Source organism: Poecilia reticulata, linkage group LG15, assembly GCF_000633615.1.
Source record: "Poecilia reticulata strain Guanapo linkage group LG15, Guppy_female_1.0+MT, whole genome shotgun sequence".
In the NCBI taxonomy this organism is placed as follows: Eukaryota; Metazoa; Chordata; class Actinopteri; order Cyprinodontiformes; family Poeciliidae; genus Poecilia; species Poecilia reticulata.
Genome location: NC_024345.1, coordinates 14825468 through 14840931, shown reverse-complemented (window position 1 = coordinate 14840931; position 15464 = coordinate 14825468). Strand labels below are relative to the sequence as shown.

The following is a 15464-nucleotide window of genomic DNA, read 5'->3' as shown; positions in this document are numbered from 1 at the left end:
TGCATGCGTGGGTTTTCTCCGGGTACTCCGATTTCCTCCCACAGTCCAAAAACATGACTGTCAGATTAATTGGCCTCTCCAAATTGCCCCTAGGTGTGAGTGTGTGTGTGCATGGTTGTTTGTCCTGTATGTCTCTGTGTTGCCCTGCGACAGACTGGCGACCTGTCCAGGGTGTACCCCGCCTCTCGCCCGGAACGTTAGCTGGAGATGGGCACCAGCAACCCTCCCAATCCCACTAAGGGACAAGGGTGTAAAGAAGATGGATGGATGGACAACTTCAAATATCAATATATTCTATTTAGATTTTATTGAGTAGATAAAAAAAAAAGTAGAGTAAATATTGTCACCGTTAGAAGATAATGATACATGGAGCTTGAGATACGATGCAGAAAAGAATGGGCACAATTACCATAAAAATTTTTTAATAAATATAGATGCCTGCCACACTTTTCTGACACTTTTATCTGTAAAAAGTAGTTTGAATGCCACATCTAAGCACTACTACTGTTATGGTCAATCATATAAAATTCTACTGCTATGTCACGTTATTATTATTTTTTTTAAAAAAGCATTTTTAAAGGATGTATAAGAATTTAGATTAATATTGAGCTGCAACAAAATAAAAGAAAACTGTAACTTTGAGAGTTACAACAAAACATCACGATAAGCCATTGAGACCTGTTTCAATTCTTTTCAGATCGAGGGCAACAGGTTTGCTTAAGGTATCTAAAAAATATAACCGCTTGTACTTTGGAGTTGGCTTTATTGAATTTTCTAAGCAAAACTATAGGTTTTAATGCATAATCTGTAGTTATTAAAGTTTTTTCTTATTAATTACCATAACATTATCAAATTATAAATTAGGTCTATAAAATTGCTTGTTTTTTTTGTCATCCGATTTATTTTCCTCTTAGACATCGTGCAGGACTTTGCAATAAAAGTCATAAGCGCATTTTTGTGGTGTGTTTTCATTTTAATTGGGACTCTTTAAGCTGTGAAATTATGTCCTGGAGGAAAGTTAGTCAAAGGCACAGAGAGATGCTGTTTAAAATGTGCTGAAATAAATCTAAATTACAATCCAGCTTGTTCAGTCTTATCTCTTAGCACCAGTGGAAAATTATTCTTAGCATGAATATAGTCATCCTTTGTACCTCGGAATAAATCCTGACTTGTTTTATTCAGTCTGTTTGTGGCTCTACCTTTGTTGTAATTTGTCTGTGATATTTCTTCCTGACAATCTTGGGAAAGTCTTTCAATTTACTTTCCAATAATCAAACAATGACTTAAAAATGTTTTGAGTCGAATCTTTTTCATCTAAATCATGAACAATAATCCTAAATGATTGGTGACATGGTTACACCGATCCATTAATTAAACCACAGGCAGAGCAGTGGTGGACTGTTCAGCCAGGTTGGCAGTTCTACCTAAGAAACACAAAAATACAACAAAGATGGATGACTGAAAACATAATGTACCACATATAGCAATTAACATATACAGAAAGTGATGATTGTTAACATAAAGCTTTGATTTCTGTCTGTAATGTTTCTATTTGGTTCTAGATTGTTACAGGGTGTATGATTGGGCTACCCAGAGGCACTTCCCTGATCTCTTGTGCTCCCATTGCGACGAGGCCCCTCATCATAGTGATTAGGTCAAGCTTGTCACTGGGATGTGCACATGCTTCTGTGTTGGAAACTAGAGATTCATCCCACCCTGGAGGTTTTAAACATCACTAACACGCCAAAGCTTGCATTATACACTTGCTTCCGTCACAGCAGCTTAAGTTTCTGATATAATCGACTGTATGCGCACAGAAAACATTTTTATTTTAACCTATTAAACACTCCAATGTGTGTCATGTTGACCGTTTTCATGAAAGGTTGGTTGGTTACAAATAAGAAAATGATGTTTAACACAATTTCTTTCAGTATTATTCATACTCACAAGGTGAACTGCTTCACAGACGACCTTCTCCCCACTCAGCCTCCTTTGCTATTAAATGTTAATGACTGAGCAATCAATAGGCACGGATTTATAGGTCGCTCTTTTAATGGAAGCAATTACTCTCCCAAATACCAAAGGCGGACACTCTCCTGGACCAGGCAGCCTCCAATGGTTTGTCTACCAACAACCAATCTGCTATTTTAGCCATTGGATTAAGTGCAAATCATTTTGAAATTGTCTGGGGAAAAAAAGGCAACACTAATGGGAGGGAGTGGTTGAGTGCTGAAGAAAGAGACATTTGGGGAAAATAAGTGGCATTAATTCATACCTTGGCTTCTATATATTTAAATATAAATATGTATTTTGTATTCCTACTTCAATAGAGCACAGCCACTCTCCCTACTGTTCCCACTTTTCTGCAGGGTGCTATCCTGGTTGCAGAAAAAACACAGGAAAGCCTTCTGCCAGAGCACATCGACAAACTTTAAATGAGGGGATTGTTAACTTTCAAGATGCAATATTAATATAAATGAGTTTCCCACTGTTTGTTTTCACAATGTGGTTGCTTATCACAGTACACTGCCTGTTCTGTTCCTCTGCAGTACACTCCGCTTGCCAAACCGATTCTATTTTCACAGCGTTTTCAATGGGAGGATCGTGCGTCCTTACCCACCCACATCTGAATCTGCTTTAATACCTTGGCTCATCTTTTATCCTCCATCCGTCCTTTTTTCCTCCTCTGTGCTCCCATGAAACAAAGAGGAATGTAGGACAAAGTCTCTGCAGGCTGCTCCTAAAGGGATGCCCTTGTTCCTGCTCCAATTCAGTTTCTATTTCTCTCCCCTCTCGATCTCACTGTGCCACACATGCAGACTTGCGTGCGTGCGTGTTTGTGTGTGTGTGTGAACGCTCCTGCACAGTCAAGTTAAATGGCAGGAGTAGTTTTGTAATTTTTTAAAAATGCATTCAAGATACCTTAAAGGCAGCACCTCGTAACTGTAACTCTACCAGTAGTGTGAGATCAATGACAGCTCTGAAAAAAGAAACAGCACTTAATGACTAATTAATGGAGTAAGGTGAGAAATATGGCAGAGGAGCAAGACGTGCTCTGTAGACTTTCTGACGACAAATGGTAACCCTGAGCAGGACCTTTCCGTCTTGGGTGCTGAGAGGATTTAGATGTGGGAAGGGCAATATTTTAGTCTTTAAAAGAATGACAGGAGTTTATAAAAAACACGGAAGGGGAAGGTTTTGCTAAAATTGATGACTAATTGAATTAGGTGTAGTTTCTGAATGCCAGCAGTTTATTAGCTAACAGCTATTTTCTCATTTTAGCTTTATGTCTTATCTACTAATTGGGCGTCAATTAACGGATAATAAGACATTTATTGTGAAAAATCACAGCATTCACTTACTATGTTGGAACCTCTGTGTCTCTCAAGGACAAAGAGGTTTTACCAAATGTTTTCATGGAATACTTCATTGATTTACAGGTGATATCATTTGTTCTGTTTTACTGTCAATCCCTTGCAAGAAAACACAAAGGTATTGCTTATTCTGATCCCTTTATCTTATCATTTTTTGGGGGGGATAATGATGATCCATAAAACACATAAATAGTGACTGAGATTTTGGGGGCAGCAGATGCTTTAGAGGTGATTCAGTTCAGTGTGAGAAGCAAAGAGAATCATTTAGCTGTATCTGAACAGCAGTGGTGAGTTTCTTTTTCACATTGAGTTTAAAACAGCATGACTGATTTTGGATGTCCACAGTCTAGATATGCTTTACCCAATAATGGTGCATCTACACTGCAGTTCCTGCATAACAGTGAACCATGTACAGTGAATGATACTTATTGAAATCCATGTAAAATTATACAATCAGGTCTTGATCAACACATCATTGCCTTCAATTTTTTTGTTGTTGGATAAATTTCACCAAAACCCCTGTTACCTCTACACTGGCCACCTTTTAATATGCTATAGATAATAATTTTAAGTTTAAGTTATGTAATTTTAAATTATGTTGATTAATACATAATTAACCATGTGGTTTAATTGTTAAACTTTTCTACTTCTTTAACTTATAACTGTGTTAAACTGACAACTCAGTACCACGGACAGCAGCACCCCACCAGACTAGAAGACTGGTGATAATCATTGTGAGCAAAAGAACAAAACAACATGAACATTTATAACATAGCTACAATTGTTTGCCTATTGGTGCAAAGTTTTTTAGACGCTCTTTCACGGATAAAAAAATGAAATGACTAAAAATGGAATACCTACAGCAAACCTGGATTCACTAACACGTACCATTAAGAACTTTGTAAGGCTTTTTAAAAACTGTACAGGAGCGCTACAATTATGTGCGCTGTTGCTTGTGTATTTTGTTTAAATATGCATTGATATATTGCTTTCTCCATTGTTGCTTTACTTGGTGTATTTTTATTTATTTCCATATTATTGGATGCCTGTTGCTTGGTGTGGTACATAATTTTCTTCATTGTCCTGCACAAACATATTTTTCAGGTATAGTTTATTTGAACGGTAGAGTGTTTAAAATCACGCCACTGACACATTAATGGCATAATTGATATTGAAAACAACTAACTCTTTCAATCAGTAACGACATTAACACTGAGGAGTGTTGTTCTCTGAATGACCTATTTTATTCAGTATGGTGTGTTTACTTATCGAGAAGATTTTTTAATCTTATCGCAGAAATCAAGATGTAAATGATCTGATTTGGATAATTTCTTCAAGTACTAGTTGACACAAATTATTATTGTGAGTGAGAAACTGCAAGTCATAACTACACAATTCACTGAAATAAAACTTCAATAAAATGTCCCACTTTGTGTATAGTGATTTTATATAATATGAGATACACATTAATTCAATGATATGTTAATTCACAGAGATACATTTGTGTTATTGACAGATTCAGCTGTTTTGGTTGAAGTAATTTTTTGCTTTGATAAAATTACCGGAGGTCAGACTAAAAATGGAACAGGACAATGTGTGCATGGGGTTTCCATGTGTAGCAATCCACATTGTAATTTTTTTGCTGCTCAAAGGGTTAGTTGCTGTGTCTACTAAATAATTTTTTGTTTTGTTTTTAGCCACACTGCATAATGTCTGTGTTTGTTTTGGTGATGTGCTATTTTCATTCACAGAGTGCTTTAAATGACTCGGTAGGGGAAATGTCTGTAGTGGGATGCGAGCCATTTCAGTTCACATAAAAACAGAGTCATCTATTTTTAGCGTCCCTGGAAGATTTTTTTTTGTCCACTATCCTTGTAGGCACTTAACTGTTTCTTAGTTTAGTAATGGTACTTTGACCTAAATCAGTCATTTAAGTGCAAATCTAGTCTCCTTTTCAGCTTCACCTCCTCCTCTTTTCATTGTGTCTTACATGAGCAAGACTCATTCTTCTCAAAACACCACATGAAAGACAAACATACGATCCTAAATATAATCATATTTGTATGATGGACTTTTTCTGCATGTTCCCAATTTGAAAGAATGAAATTCAACAATTGATTCAGTATTTAAAAATGTGTGCAAGATTAGTAGAGCAGGAATACATTTGTGCAGCACAGAAATGACTTATTTGGTGTGTGTTGTACCATGGTTGTGAGCATTAGTCAAGTGGGCAGCAGTGCGTTGTTGTTGTTTGCTCGAGGGACGGCCTTTCTGTCGCTCCTGCAGCTATCCAAGGTCATGTCCGGGCTGACGAAGGACTGGCTCCCACTGACTGACTGAAGGTGTTTTGGGCTATTTTTGGAACGTCATCGTCAACACCTTCTGTTGCCCTTGAGAATAATGGGTTTTACCTTTCTGGCTGCGTTTTCTGGTGTTCTTGATCGGAGGACACAACGATGGGGAAGAATTGTGCATCCTAAAATAGATGCCCATGCTCCAGACTAAAACAACATGGGTGTCTGAAAAGTTTGTTTATGCTAACTGGGACACTGGATCTTCTTCTTCCATTGATGTTTGTCAGTACAGATGTGCTTAGCCTTTTTAAATCAGTTTTAGATCTCCTGCCCTGAAGGGCTCTTCCTTTCCCATGCTCTTTCCCTTCTCTGGTGTCCTCCTCCTGTCAGACAGAATGGTGTAACCCCAGGCTGTGCCAGCACTTAAAGAGTAATAAGAACTGTGGCAGATCTATTTTCTGTAGGACACTGGCAATGTGTTGCCAGAGATCCCTTGTGATTGTAGAGTGTAAAGTGACATTGAAATCACACGTTGGCAACATGTCTTGTCTTACCTGTCCCCTGTAATGCAGTAACACAAAACACCTATGACGTAATTTAAGCCCAGTAAATAAAGCTACATTTCGCATGCAGCTGATTTGTGTGCAACGTGCATCACGTTTCCAGTGAAGAGTGGAAATTAAAAACGTCACTTATGGACATTTGCTTTAACCTTGTTGATTGATTCATTGTATAACTACAACCCGCATCTTATTTTCAGGGGTGGTATTGTTTTTGTTTGTTTTTTATTGGATTTTAAGTCCTTGTAAGTGTATTTTTGTGTTATGCAAACCGTTGTCTCACCCCCATTTAAACAAGCAGGTTATTACATTTACTGACATCTAGTGGCAGACTCGCAGATTGCAGCATCTCCTCAATGTATGTAAAATAAGTCTTGCTAGCATCTAAGGTTTTGAAAAATAATAATAATGAAAAAAACAAACGCCTCCAAAACAGTTTCATTAAATGTATTAAAACATTGTACAATACTCCCACCCCCTTCCAATAGGACAGCACTTAGGTTTCCCATGAAACATTTCATAATGCTTAAGCATACAAAGAGACGTAAAGGCAATTGATTCTTCCCCCTTGTGCTTCATCTGTAATCCCTCCACCGTTCTTAGACCTCAGTTGTATACATTCACCATACGTTTTGTGCTGGAAGATGAAGTAATGGCCCATTTTTTTGTTTCCTGGCAGTGCCCTACAGATCTTTATCTTTATTCCAGATCTTCTGGTAGTTTAGCCTTTATGATGATATGTATTTACTTAAGCCTGTTCACTTTGACCCAGTATGAATAAAATAAAATAGGTAAAAAAGCCAAAGTTGTGAACCCATTTTCTTTTTTCCAAAATCTGTGAAGTTGTATGTGTGTGAAAAAAAAAAAAAAAAAGGTTCAAATGCATCCTTAAAAGCCCCAAATTACTGTGACGCTCATGTCTATGAGTTAATATAACTCCTGACTGGAGCTGTATATACTCATCTGAGTGTGGAGTTGTATTAAAAATTGGGTCGGTTCTTATTTTTTTCTTTTATTCTTGGCTCACACTATGAATGTCAGTGGTTTGAAACACACTCAGCTGCTCTGAAATAACAAGCAGTGAAAAACACCCACATGCTGAAATGATGAGGTTGTCATTTTCCATTGAGATCTTAATATAACAGAGAAACCACTGTGTACTTTTCCAAGTACTTTTGTTAATGATAAGGCTCAAGGCAACATGTACAGAGCTGAAATTAAATGTGTGTACTCGGTCTTATAAAGAAAAGCAGATTCCCTCAATCCTAGGGACCCTTCTGCTTTCTGCCATTATCTGTATGTTACCAAGAGTGCTTTGGGTCACATGACTTAAGATTAGCAGTTATTCAGAATCAGGCCAGACCTTAGCCTGAGGGGGAGCACAGCAGTGACCACTCCAAATGGTGTCTTCAGTATTCACCATCTGTGTGTTTGTGTAGATATGGGTGTTTATGTGTGAGCGTATGTATGTGTGTGTATACATGTCGTGTGCATGTATTTTAAATAACTTGCAGAAAAGTACAGCTTTAACTATAATTTAGTAGGAAATATAGGTGGAGAGTAGATTGATCTGAGGCATGTTTGAACCTGAACAAGAATCAGTTTACAGAAATTGTGCCTCAATAGATTTTAAATTAATCAATTCAAATCAATTCATTATTGTTATTGGTGAACTTTAAGACCAGTTGCTCAAATTAACCACACATTTTATTTACATGTGTTAAACTTCTTTTTTAAAATCTTCATTTTGCCAATCTGATTAGTTTTTCAGTGGCTGCTGGTCATTTGCCCTTCAAGATATAATACTTTTGTGGTTTTGGTCAAAAAATGAATCTGCCTTAGGATAATAGTCTATTCTCATTTTGACCATCAACTTTTTAAAGTAGTTCTACACATTCTACTCATTGTCAACGTAATGAAAAAAACAAACAAAACAAAACTGCAGAATGCAGTCATGAGTTATTTCGGTTTGATCAGAAGTAAACTCTGATTGCATTCTTGAGACCACTGGAATATATGTTTGCTGTTTTTTTTTTTTGTAACTTACTGTTTTACAAGGACACTCTTGTAAAAGCCATCTTTGATCGCAAAGAGTTTTATCCTGGTTAAATAAAGGCTGAAGAAGAATTGGAATACATGTACTTTGTTGTCAGGATTAATAATCATCAGATAAAAAAATCAAATATATTCATCAATGTTCCATTTATTTTTAATCAAAGGCAACTCTGAACAAGAGGTTTTCAGCCTTGATCTAAAGGAGTGTTTTGGCTGTTTTGCAATTCATTGGAAGTCTGTGTCAGATTCGTGGTGCAAAAAAACGTAATGTTGCTTCTCCATGTTTGGTTCTGTTCTGTCGACGCCTCCCTCCTGGATCCGTTGCCCCTGTGACCTGAGCATGGATGGTGAGAAGGAAAAATTCATCTCAACTTAAAATTAACTCTGGTGCTATTGTAATTTTGTAATTTTTCTTTTTGCGCCATGTTTTGTCAGTATTGTATTGAGTGTATTGATTAGTATGTGTGCATAGTGAGATGTGAATGAAAACATACATTTTTTTTCCTTCCTTAGGGTCTAAAAAAAACAAAAAAACAAAAAACAACTGATGCTAAGATTGCTTTTTCTTTCTTGTTTTTACTCTGAAGGTCTTACTAGTTAGTACACTTGTGTCAGGCCACTCTATCATAAATTATTTGGTTTTTGTCCTCTTTAGGAGATATTCTTGTCCATAATGAACTCAGCTGCTTTAATAAAGCATGTGATTTAATGGGATTTTAATATGAAGATTAAGCCTATCTTCTACCTCTGTAAATTATATTATGGTATGAACTTGGTTCTGTCTCTTAGTCTTGTTAGCACAGAAAAAAAAAAAAACAGCACAGATTGATTTGAACATACTGACTGGACTTTCTTAGGTGTCTATGAATTAAGCAGATTGCTGCTTTTGAAAGAGCAGAATTCCCCCATTACTCTGTAGCAAAATGCAATGAGCCCACACCCAAAGGAACAATAGAATGAGTTGATTACTTGTTTTGTGTTTAGACACTCACTTCCTAATGGGTAATCACCACTCTGTTTCTACAAAGGCACATCTTTGGAGAGAACAAACGGATTACAAATAATTCTTCTCCAGCTTCCTTTTTTTTTTTTTTTTTTAAAGCCCACTCCTGGATTCTCTTTAGCTGAGGATACATCCTTTATAATATTTGGGTTTGACAGGAACTAAATAATTCATCCATGCTGTTGCATCAAAGCAGCTTGGAGTTTCAGTTCTTTTCTAGCTGTTTCATCTGTGTGTGATTGGCACTGCAATGAGGCTTTCATGTAACTCCCAGTCCTCGTCTGGCTCTCTGGATCGAATGCAAGCAACCGTTACAAGTAGTGGATATGCAGAAGTCTGGAATTGAATTATGAAATTTTGAAATCAGCATTTTGATCAAATTACTTGTACCAACCAGAGGTTGCTCAGTAACTCATAAGACTGTAACACTTTTTTTCTAATCTGCATTTGATGAGCATCATAATTTGACATTGTCAGCATCATTTTATTTAAGCTCCTCTCAGCTTGGGTGTACAGTAGAAGAGATGTGTTATCGGTTCATGAGCATTTGACCTGAGCATGATGTTCTTTTCTCTCTCTTTCTGCCTTTGTGTTCCAGTCCTATAGAATCCTGCCAGAACTTCTACAAAGATTTTACACTACAAATCGACATGGCCTTCAACGTCTTCTTCCTCCTGTACTTTGGCTTGCGGGTAAGCAGACACGCACACGTTCTTCAGTCAAAAGAAAATTATTAGTGCTTCTCAGATTTTCTTTTCATAAATGAAAATCTGAAAAGTGTTGGGTACATTTGTATTCAGTCCCCCTCAGATAAAAAAAAAACAAAACATAATTTGCCACAATTACAGCTGCAAGTCTGGGGAGTCATTTTTGAACATCTAGAGAGAGACGCCCTTGCCCTTCATTTTCAAAAATAGCTTAAGCTCAATCAGAATGGACGGACTGTGTTTAGGTTTGAACTTTTATTGTATTTCATTGTAACAGCAACACATGTGACTTGTAAGTCATTTGATCAGTTCAGATACTTTCCAGTCTTTTTTGAGTCCCTCACAGGGCTGTGGTAAAGCTTAAAACCTTTCATTTTATTCCATCCTTTCAACAATAGGTGATTTATTCTCTAAGGCCATATTTGTGGTGTGTACTACTAATGGCTATAATGATAATATTTCCCATCTTAGCTGTGGATCTCTGCAGCTCCTCAGAGTTATAATTGGGCTTTTGACTCCTTTTCTGATTTGTGTTCTCCTTGGTAGGTTGCAGCTGCTCTATATTATTTGCATTTCAGGGTGATGGGAACGAAAGGGAGCTGTGAGGTGTTAAAAGCTTGGGATATTTTTGTATTACACAACGCAACATTATCACTGACCATGTGCCGTTTTCTTCAGTCTCTGTGATGCTGGTTGTTCTCCAATGAGCCTCTCAGCTGGATTTATTAGTTAGGTGGTTGCACTGGATGTGATTTATGGCCATCAGAGTAAATGGGGGGGAAGCTGGAGAGGATGGAGGGGGGTTTAATTGAATATTTTGAAAACCATGCTATTTTTGTTGGAGTCTATCACATAAATGACATAGAGTGATGTTCAAGAAGTAAAATAACTGAATTCAAGGCGCTCTACACCGTATACTAACGTTGTAGAGTTAATATAGAGGAGATGCCAATGCTGCCATTGTTCTACACAAAATCTTTACCATCCTTCAAAAAGCTTGTGTTGTTACAGTCCTCATTAATACATAATTCTGAGTTCTAAATATTTTTGTCTGTAATAGTACACATTTAAATTCAGTAAATCATCTGCAATTGGTGTTAAAATCACTGTTATATATGAATTCCACATTGGATCATACATAAAGTGCCTCTACATTTTAAACTGGCACTATTGTAATGACCACAGCAGCCATCGAATTGTGCAAAAACAAGCTCGACATCCTGAATGAATGGATAAATAAACGCACAAGCTGCTTACACTGCCACTGGTTTGCACAATTCAGCAAATGTGACAAAGCTTTTGTCGTCTAAATAGCTCTTCATCGTTGCTGAAGAAACAAACAAGTTTGAAAAACAACTGGGCTCTTTTTTTGTGGTTGCTGTTTAAGTAAGAGTAGGTTAGTCGCTATGCTGATTAGCATTGTTGTCGCTTTTCTTTTCTGGCAGTTTATAGCAGCCAATGACAAGCTGTGGTTCTGGCTGGAGGTCAACTCAGTGGTCGACTTCTTCACCGTTCCTCCTGTGTTCGTCTCTGTGTACCTAAACAGAAGCTGGCTTGGTAAGTTTAAATGTATATGGTGAGATTTAGCAAATCTTGTTTTCCCCATTCCGTTTTTCTTTCTATCCTTGCATGCCCTCTTCTTTTTCCATACCTCCACGTTTCTCCCTGAGCCTCCCGGTCCTCCCGTCTGTCTCCCCTTTGGTGGGGGCATGTCTCTGAGGCCTTGTTGCTCGAGGCTGTAGTCAACTTTCCCTCATCATTAGAAGTGACAGGGCTAGGTTCCTCTGATGTTTCAGCTAACACAGACACAGCAGAGTGAAATGGATTGATGGGAGTGAAAGAATGGGGTTGTGGTTTACTTGTTTCTGCATGCGTGTGTGTGTGTGTGGCTTTAGATTATCTAGTTTTGTTAAGGAGTTGCACCTGTAATGCCTCACAGCAGTCAATAACTGCCCTCTAATGGCTTCATTCACACCCACACGAAAAATGCAAAGGCATGTGTGATCCCAGTATACACTGCTGCACTCACTCATGCATGAGCAGACTGGAAAACACCCTAACCTGCATTACATAACGACCTACTTTTCCCACTGTGTTCAGAGAACCGTGACCTAAATTATACTGCAGAGAAAAGAGTTTCTTTCCAAGTCTGCTCTTTTTTTAGTTCACTTTGTGTCTACTTTTGATAAGACGCTGAAAAAAAGCTCAAGGCTGATAATCAGAGATGCTCGAATCCAGGAATTGTTTTTGGCTCTTCTATGATCACAGCATCTACATTTAAATGTTTGCCAATACTGACATTGTCTGATCGGCAGGGTGCTTTTACCTGAACATTTGGTGTTGTTTTTGGTCATGCTGTTATATGAATGGACCATGCTGGCACTGCATGTCGGTTCATAAGTTTAATATACAATAATCTTAAAAAATTATTTCATGCCTACTTTCATATTTTCAGCTACATATATTCTAAATATGTCCACAAATAATAATGGAATGGAGCGTAAGTGAGAAATATTTGAAAATCTCCAACATCCAGCAACAAAATCACTTCATAATAGTTTTTTTTTTGTGCATATTTTATTAATAGCTAAAAGCTCACAAATCAGCACAATAATGTAGGAGTTTGTTCATTCAGTGAAATAAATCAAAGAAAATAGAAGGTGACAGTCGTTTTTGTATATTGTTTTTAGCAAATTTTGAAACTGAGTGTGCATCAAAATTCTCTTGTGATGAAATAAGAGTATTTAATCTGCTATTGACCATAGAAATCAAATTAAAATAGTTAAAAGCCTTGCTTCAGAAACTGGAGTTTTCTGAGGAATGGTCAAGCATTTTCACAGAGAAGAAAAACAGCATAATGAATGAAGAGAGCGAGTGTTTTGTCTTTCTTATACTCATGATGTAAGGTGTCCTCATCTCAGCCAAAGGAAGCTGTGGGTGTTAGGGTCTTGATGAAGATGATGCAAAAATTTGAAACAGTGGTGTGGCCACTAGCTAATGTTGTTTTAGTGAGGAGTCACCTCTGAATATTAAAAATTCCTGTGCCGGAATTTTGGAATTAATATATTTCTTTTGGGGAAGTAATAAAGCTGTAATATTTTTTTTTTCTTTCCAAAAAATAAGTGTAAAATTCCTGACAGAAAAAGAGAATCCTGTGGACGATTTTAGTCCCTTTGGGTTAAAATTAGTCCTGCTTTTCACCACCTATTCAAAGGGTTTTACAGCAGAAAGATTAGCAAAGGGAAAGCTATTGAAGACAATAGAAAAATAAATAAATAAAAAAAAAAATAAGGGAAAGCTAACAACAGAATAAATAATCATCTTAACCTCTGTTAGGACATTTTTGTCTGTAATTTGTTGAAGATTAAGAAAAAAATAGGTGAATAATTTAGAAGTGGTGGCAATAGGTTGTGCACTTATTGCCACCACTATAAGACCACTTATAAGACACTGCCCTGTGGCAGTGTCTTATAAGCATTACTATATTTATTTTATTAGACCTACAGCAATCCCCCTCAATCATTTTCATTCAGGGTAAAGAATGAAAGAAATTCATCCTCTACTGTAAGATAGCAAAAACATTGCAAAAATCCAGAAATTATTATTTTTTTGTTACAAAATCACTGGTGTTTTATTTATTAAAACCCTGAACAAATTTTGAAATGCAAAAGTACCAAATGAATTCATTTTTAATCTGTAGTTTACATGAACTTTATTTTTAAACTTCTCCATCCTGTATTTACAGTCAGGGAAATAATTAAGTTGTTTAAAACAAACATTGTCAGAGAAACATTTATTTTTTATTTTTTTGGCATTATGCACATTAAGAAGGATCCTAAGGAAAGTAAAACCAATCTCCAACTGTTGGACAACTGAAGTAAAAAGTGAAAAGTTAACCAGTTTCTTACGAAACACTCCAGAAATACATATTTACTATAAAAACTGTAAACACACAAGTTTTTTTTTTAAATTAATTTTTTTTTCTAATATTACTGTAAATAATTTGACTCATCAAACCAAACAGGTGAGACTAATGAGCTTTTCAGCTACAACCACTTCAGGGAAGTCTGTCATGAAATTTGTGGAAAAGCATCTGATGACCACTGTTCAGTACAATGAAAGATGTGTAACGGTGTATTATACTGCTAAAAAATATAATTAATTTTAAGGATTTCTGCACATTACGCCCAGTAATAATGCTACCTGCTGTTGTCCTTAAGTACGTGTCATAAACTATTCAAAAGGACTGTTTTTAAATGAACTGTGTGCAGCAGTACTGGGATTTGGCGTACCCAAACAGGCTGCTGATAGCTTGCAGAATACTGATGTTGTGCTGAAAGTTATCTGTTAGCATTCTGAATCAGTCAAGGACAGCATTTATAATATCCCCCAGGAACTCTGAAATAACAAGGGAGTGGTGATGTTGTGAATGGAAAAAAAAGACAATTAATTGGTCTAAGACTCAGTTTGTGTGTTATTCAGAATGTGCTTGAGTTGAAGACATTGAGGATTTATTGTTTAGGAAATTAGATCAATTACTTTATCTTTGTGTGCTCGCTTTCAGACACCTGACAGGTCTCAAGTGTACTAATCTGTAACTGGTACTGCTTTCTATTCAGGTTTTATTTAGGAGAAGTCAGAGTGGTTAGTAGGGCGGGTCTTGTGCTTTTAATTCCCCCAGATTACTTTCCATACACCGTTAGAGAACACACACACAGTCTTTATAATGCATCACAATTACATCACCTCTCTGTACACTCTGCAAACTGAATATGAAGTCTGCTGTAGGTGTGCTTATCAAAAGGCTTCTGCCAGAGATCCTGCCCTGCACCCCTGACACGGAGATCCGCTTATTACGCACCCTATGGAAGACTATATATGATGTTTCATAATTCAGTGCTTGTTCTTTTCTGCTCCTTTAAATTGAATGTTGATTAAGAGAATAATGATGCGGGGCTGATGTTAGAAGAGCATGTAGAGTTCTGCTTCTACAGGAAGAGAAATTAATCTTCTTTAACAACTTTAACCCACGTTTTCCCGAGAGAGAGAGAGAGACTGGGTGGGATAAGCATGTGGTTATTTGAAGGATGCTCATAGATCTCGTGGCTACTGAGCCTTTGCTTTCACACTCTCCCCCATCTGCAGCATGAAATTACTTTTACAATAAATTACTTAAAACATAAATAAAATATTTGACTGTGCAAATCTGTCTGCTGATATTCAGCTGTTTACTGCAGGGTGAAAAAGCAGTGTTGAAGTTTAAAGTGTTGTAGTTTTGAGGCAGCAATTTTAATTCCTACTTTCTGTTGCCTCCTAGTGGAGAGTTAGTAGACCGTTCTCTTATCCCTTATGGTGATGAAAGAGGCTTATGTGCCTGACAGGGTCGTGAGTGCAACTGCTTTATGCTGCATGTCCTATAAGCTACTGGCAGTAAGCATATAAAGGGCAAACATTGGAGTTATAACTGCTAT

At 37.0% G+C, this 15464-nt stretch overlaps 1 protein-coding gene across 43 annotated transcripts in view; it reads left to right on the top strand.

Moving 5' to 3' along the window:
* The window catches only part of kcnma1a (potassium large conductance calcium-activated channel, subfamily M, alpha member 1a), a 159275-nt gene that overhangs the window by 71533 nt on the left and 72278 nt on the right, over nt 1–15464 (top strand). For all 43 annotated transcript variants that reach the window (XM_017308915.1, XM_017308917.1, XM_017308919.1 and 40 more), the window contains exons 4-5: nt 9885–9978; nt 11439–11550. In XM_017308915.1, coding sequence (XP_017164404.1) covers nt 9885–9978; nt 11439–11550 — 206 coding nt within the window. The remainder of the gene's footprint in view (nt 1–9884; nt 9979–11438; nt 11551–15464) is intronic.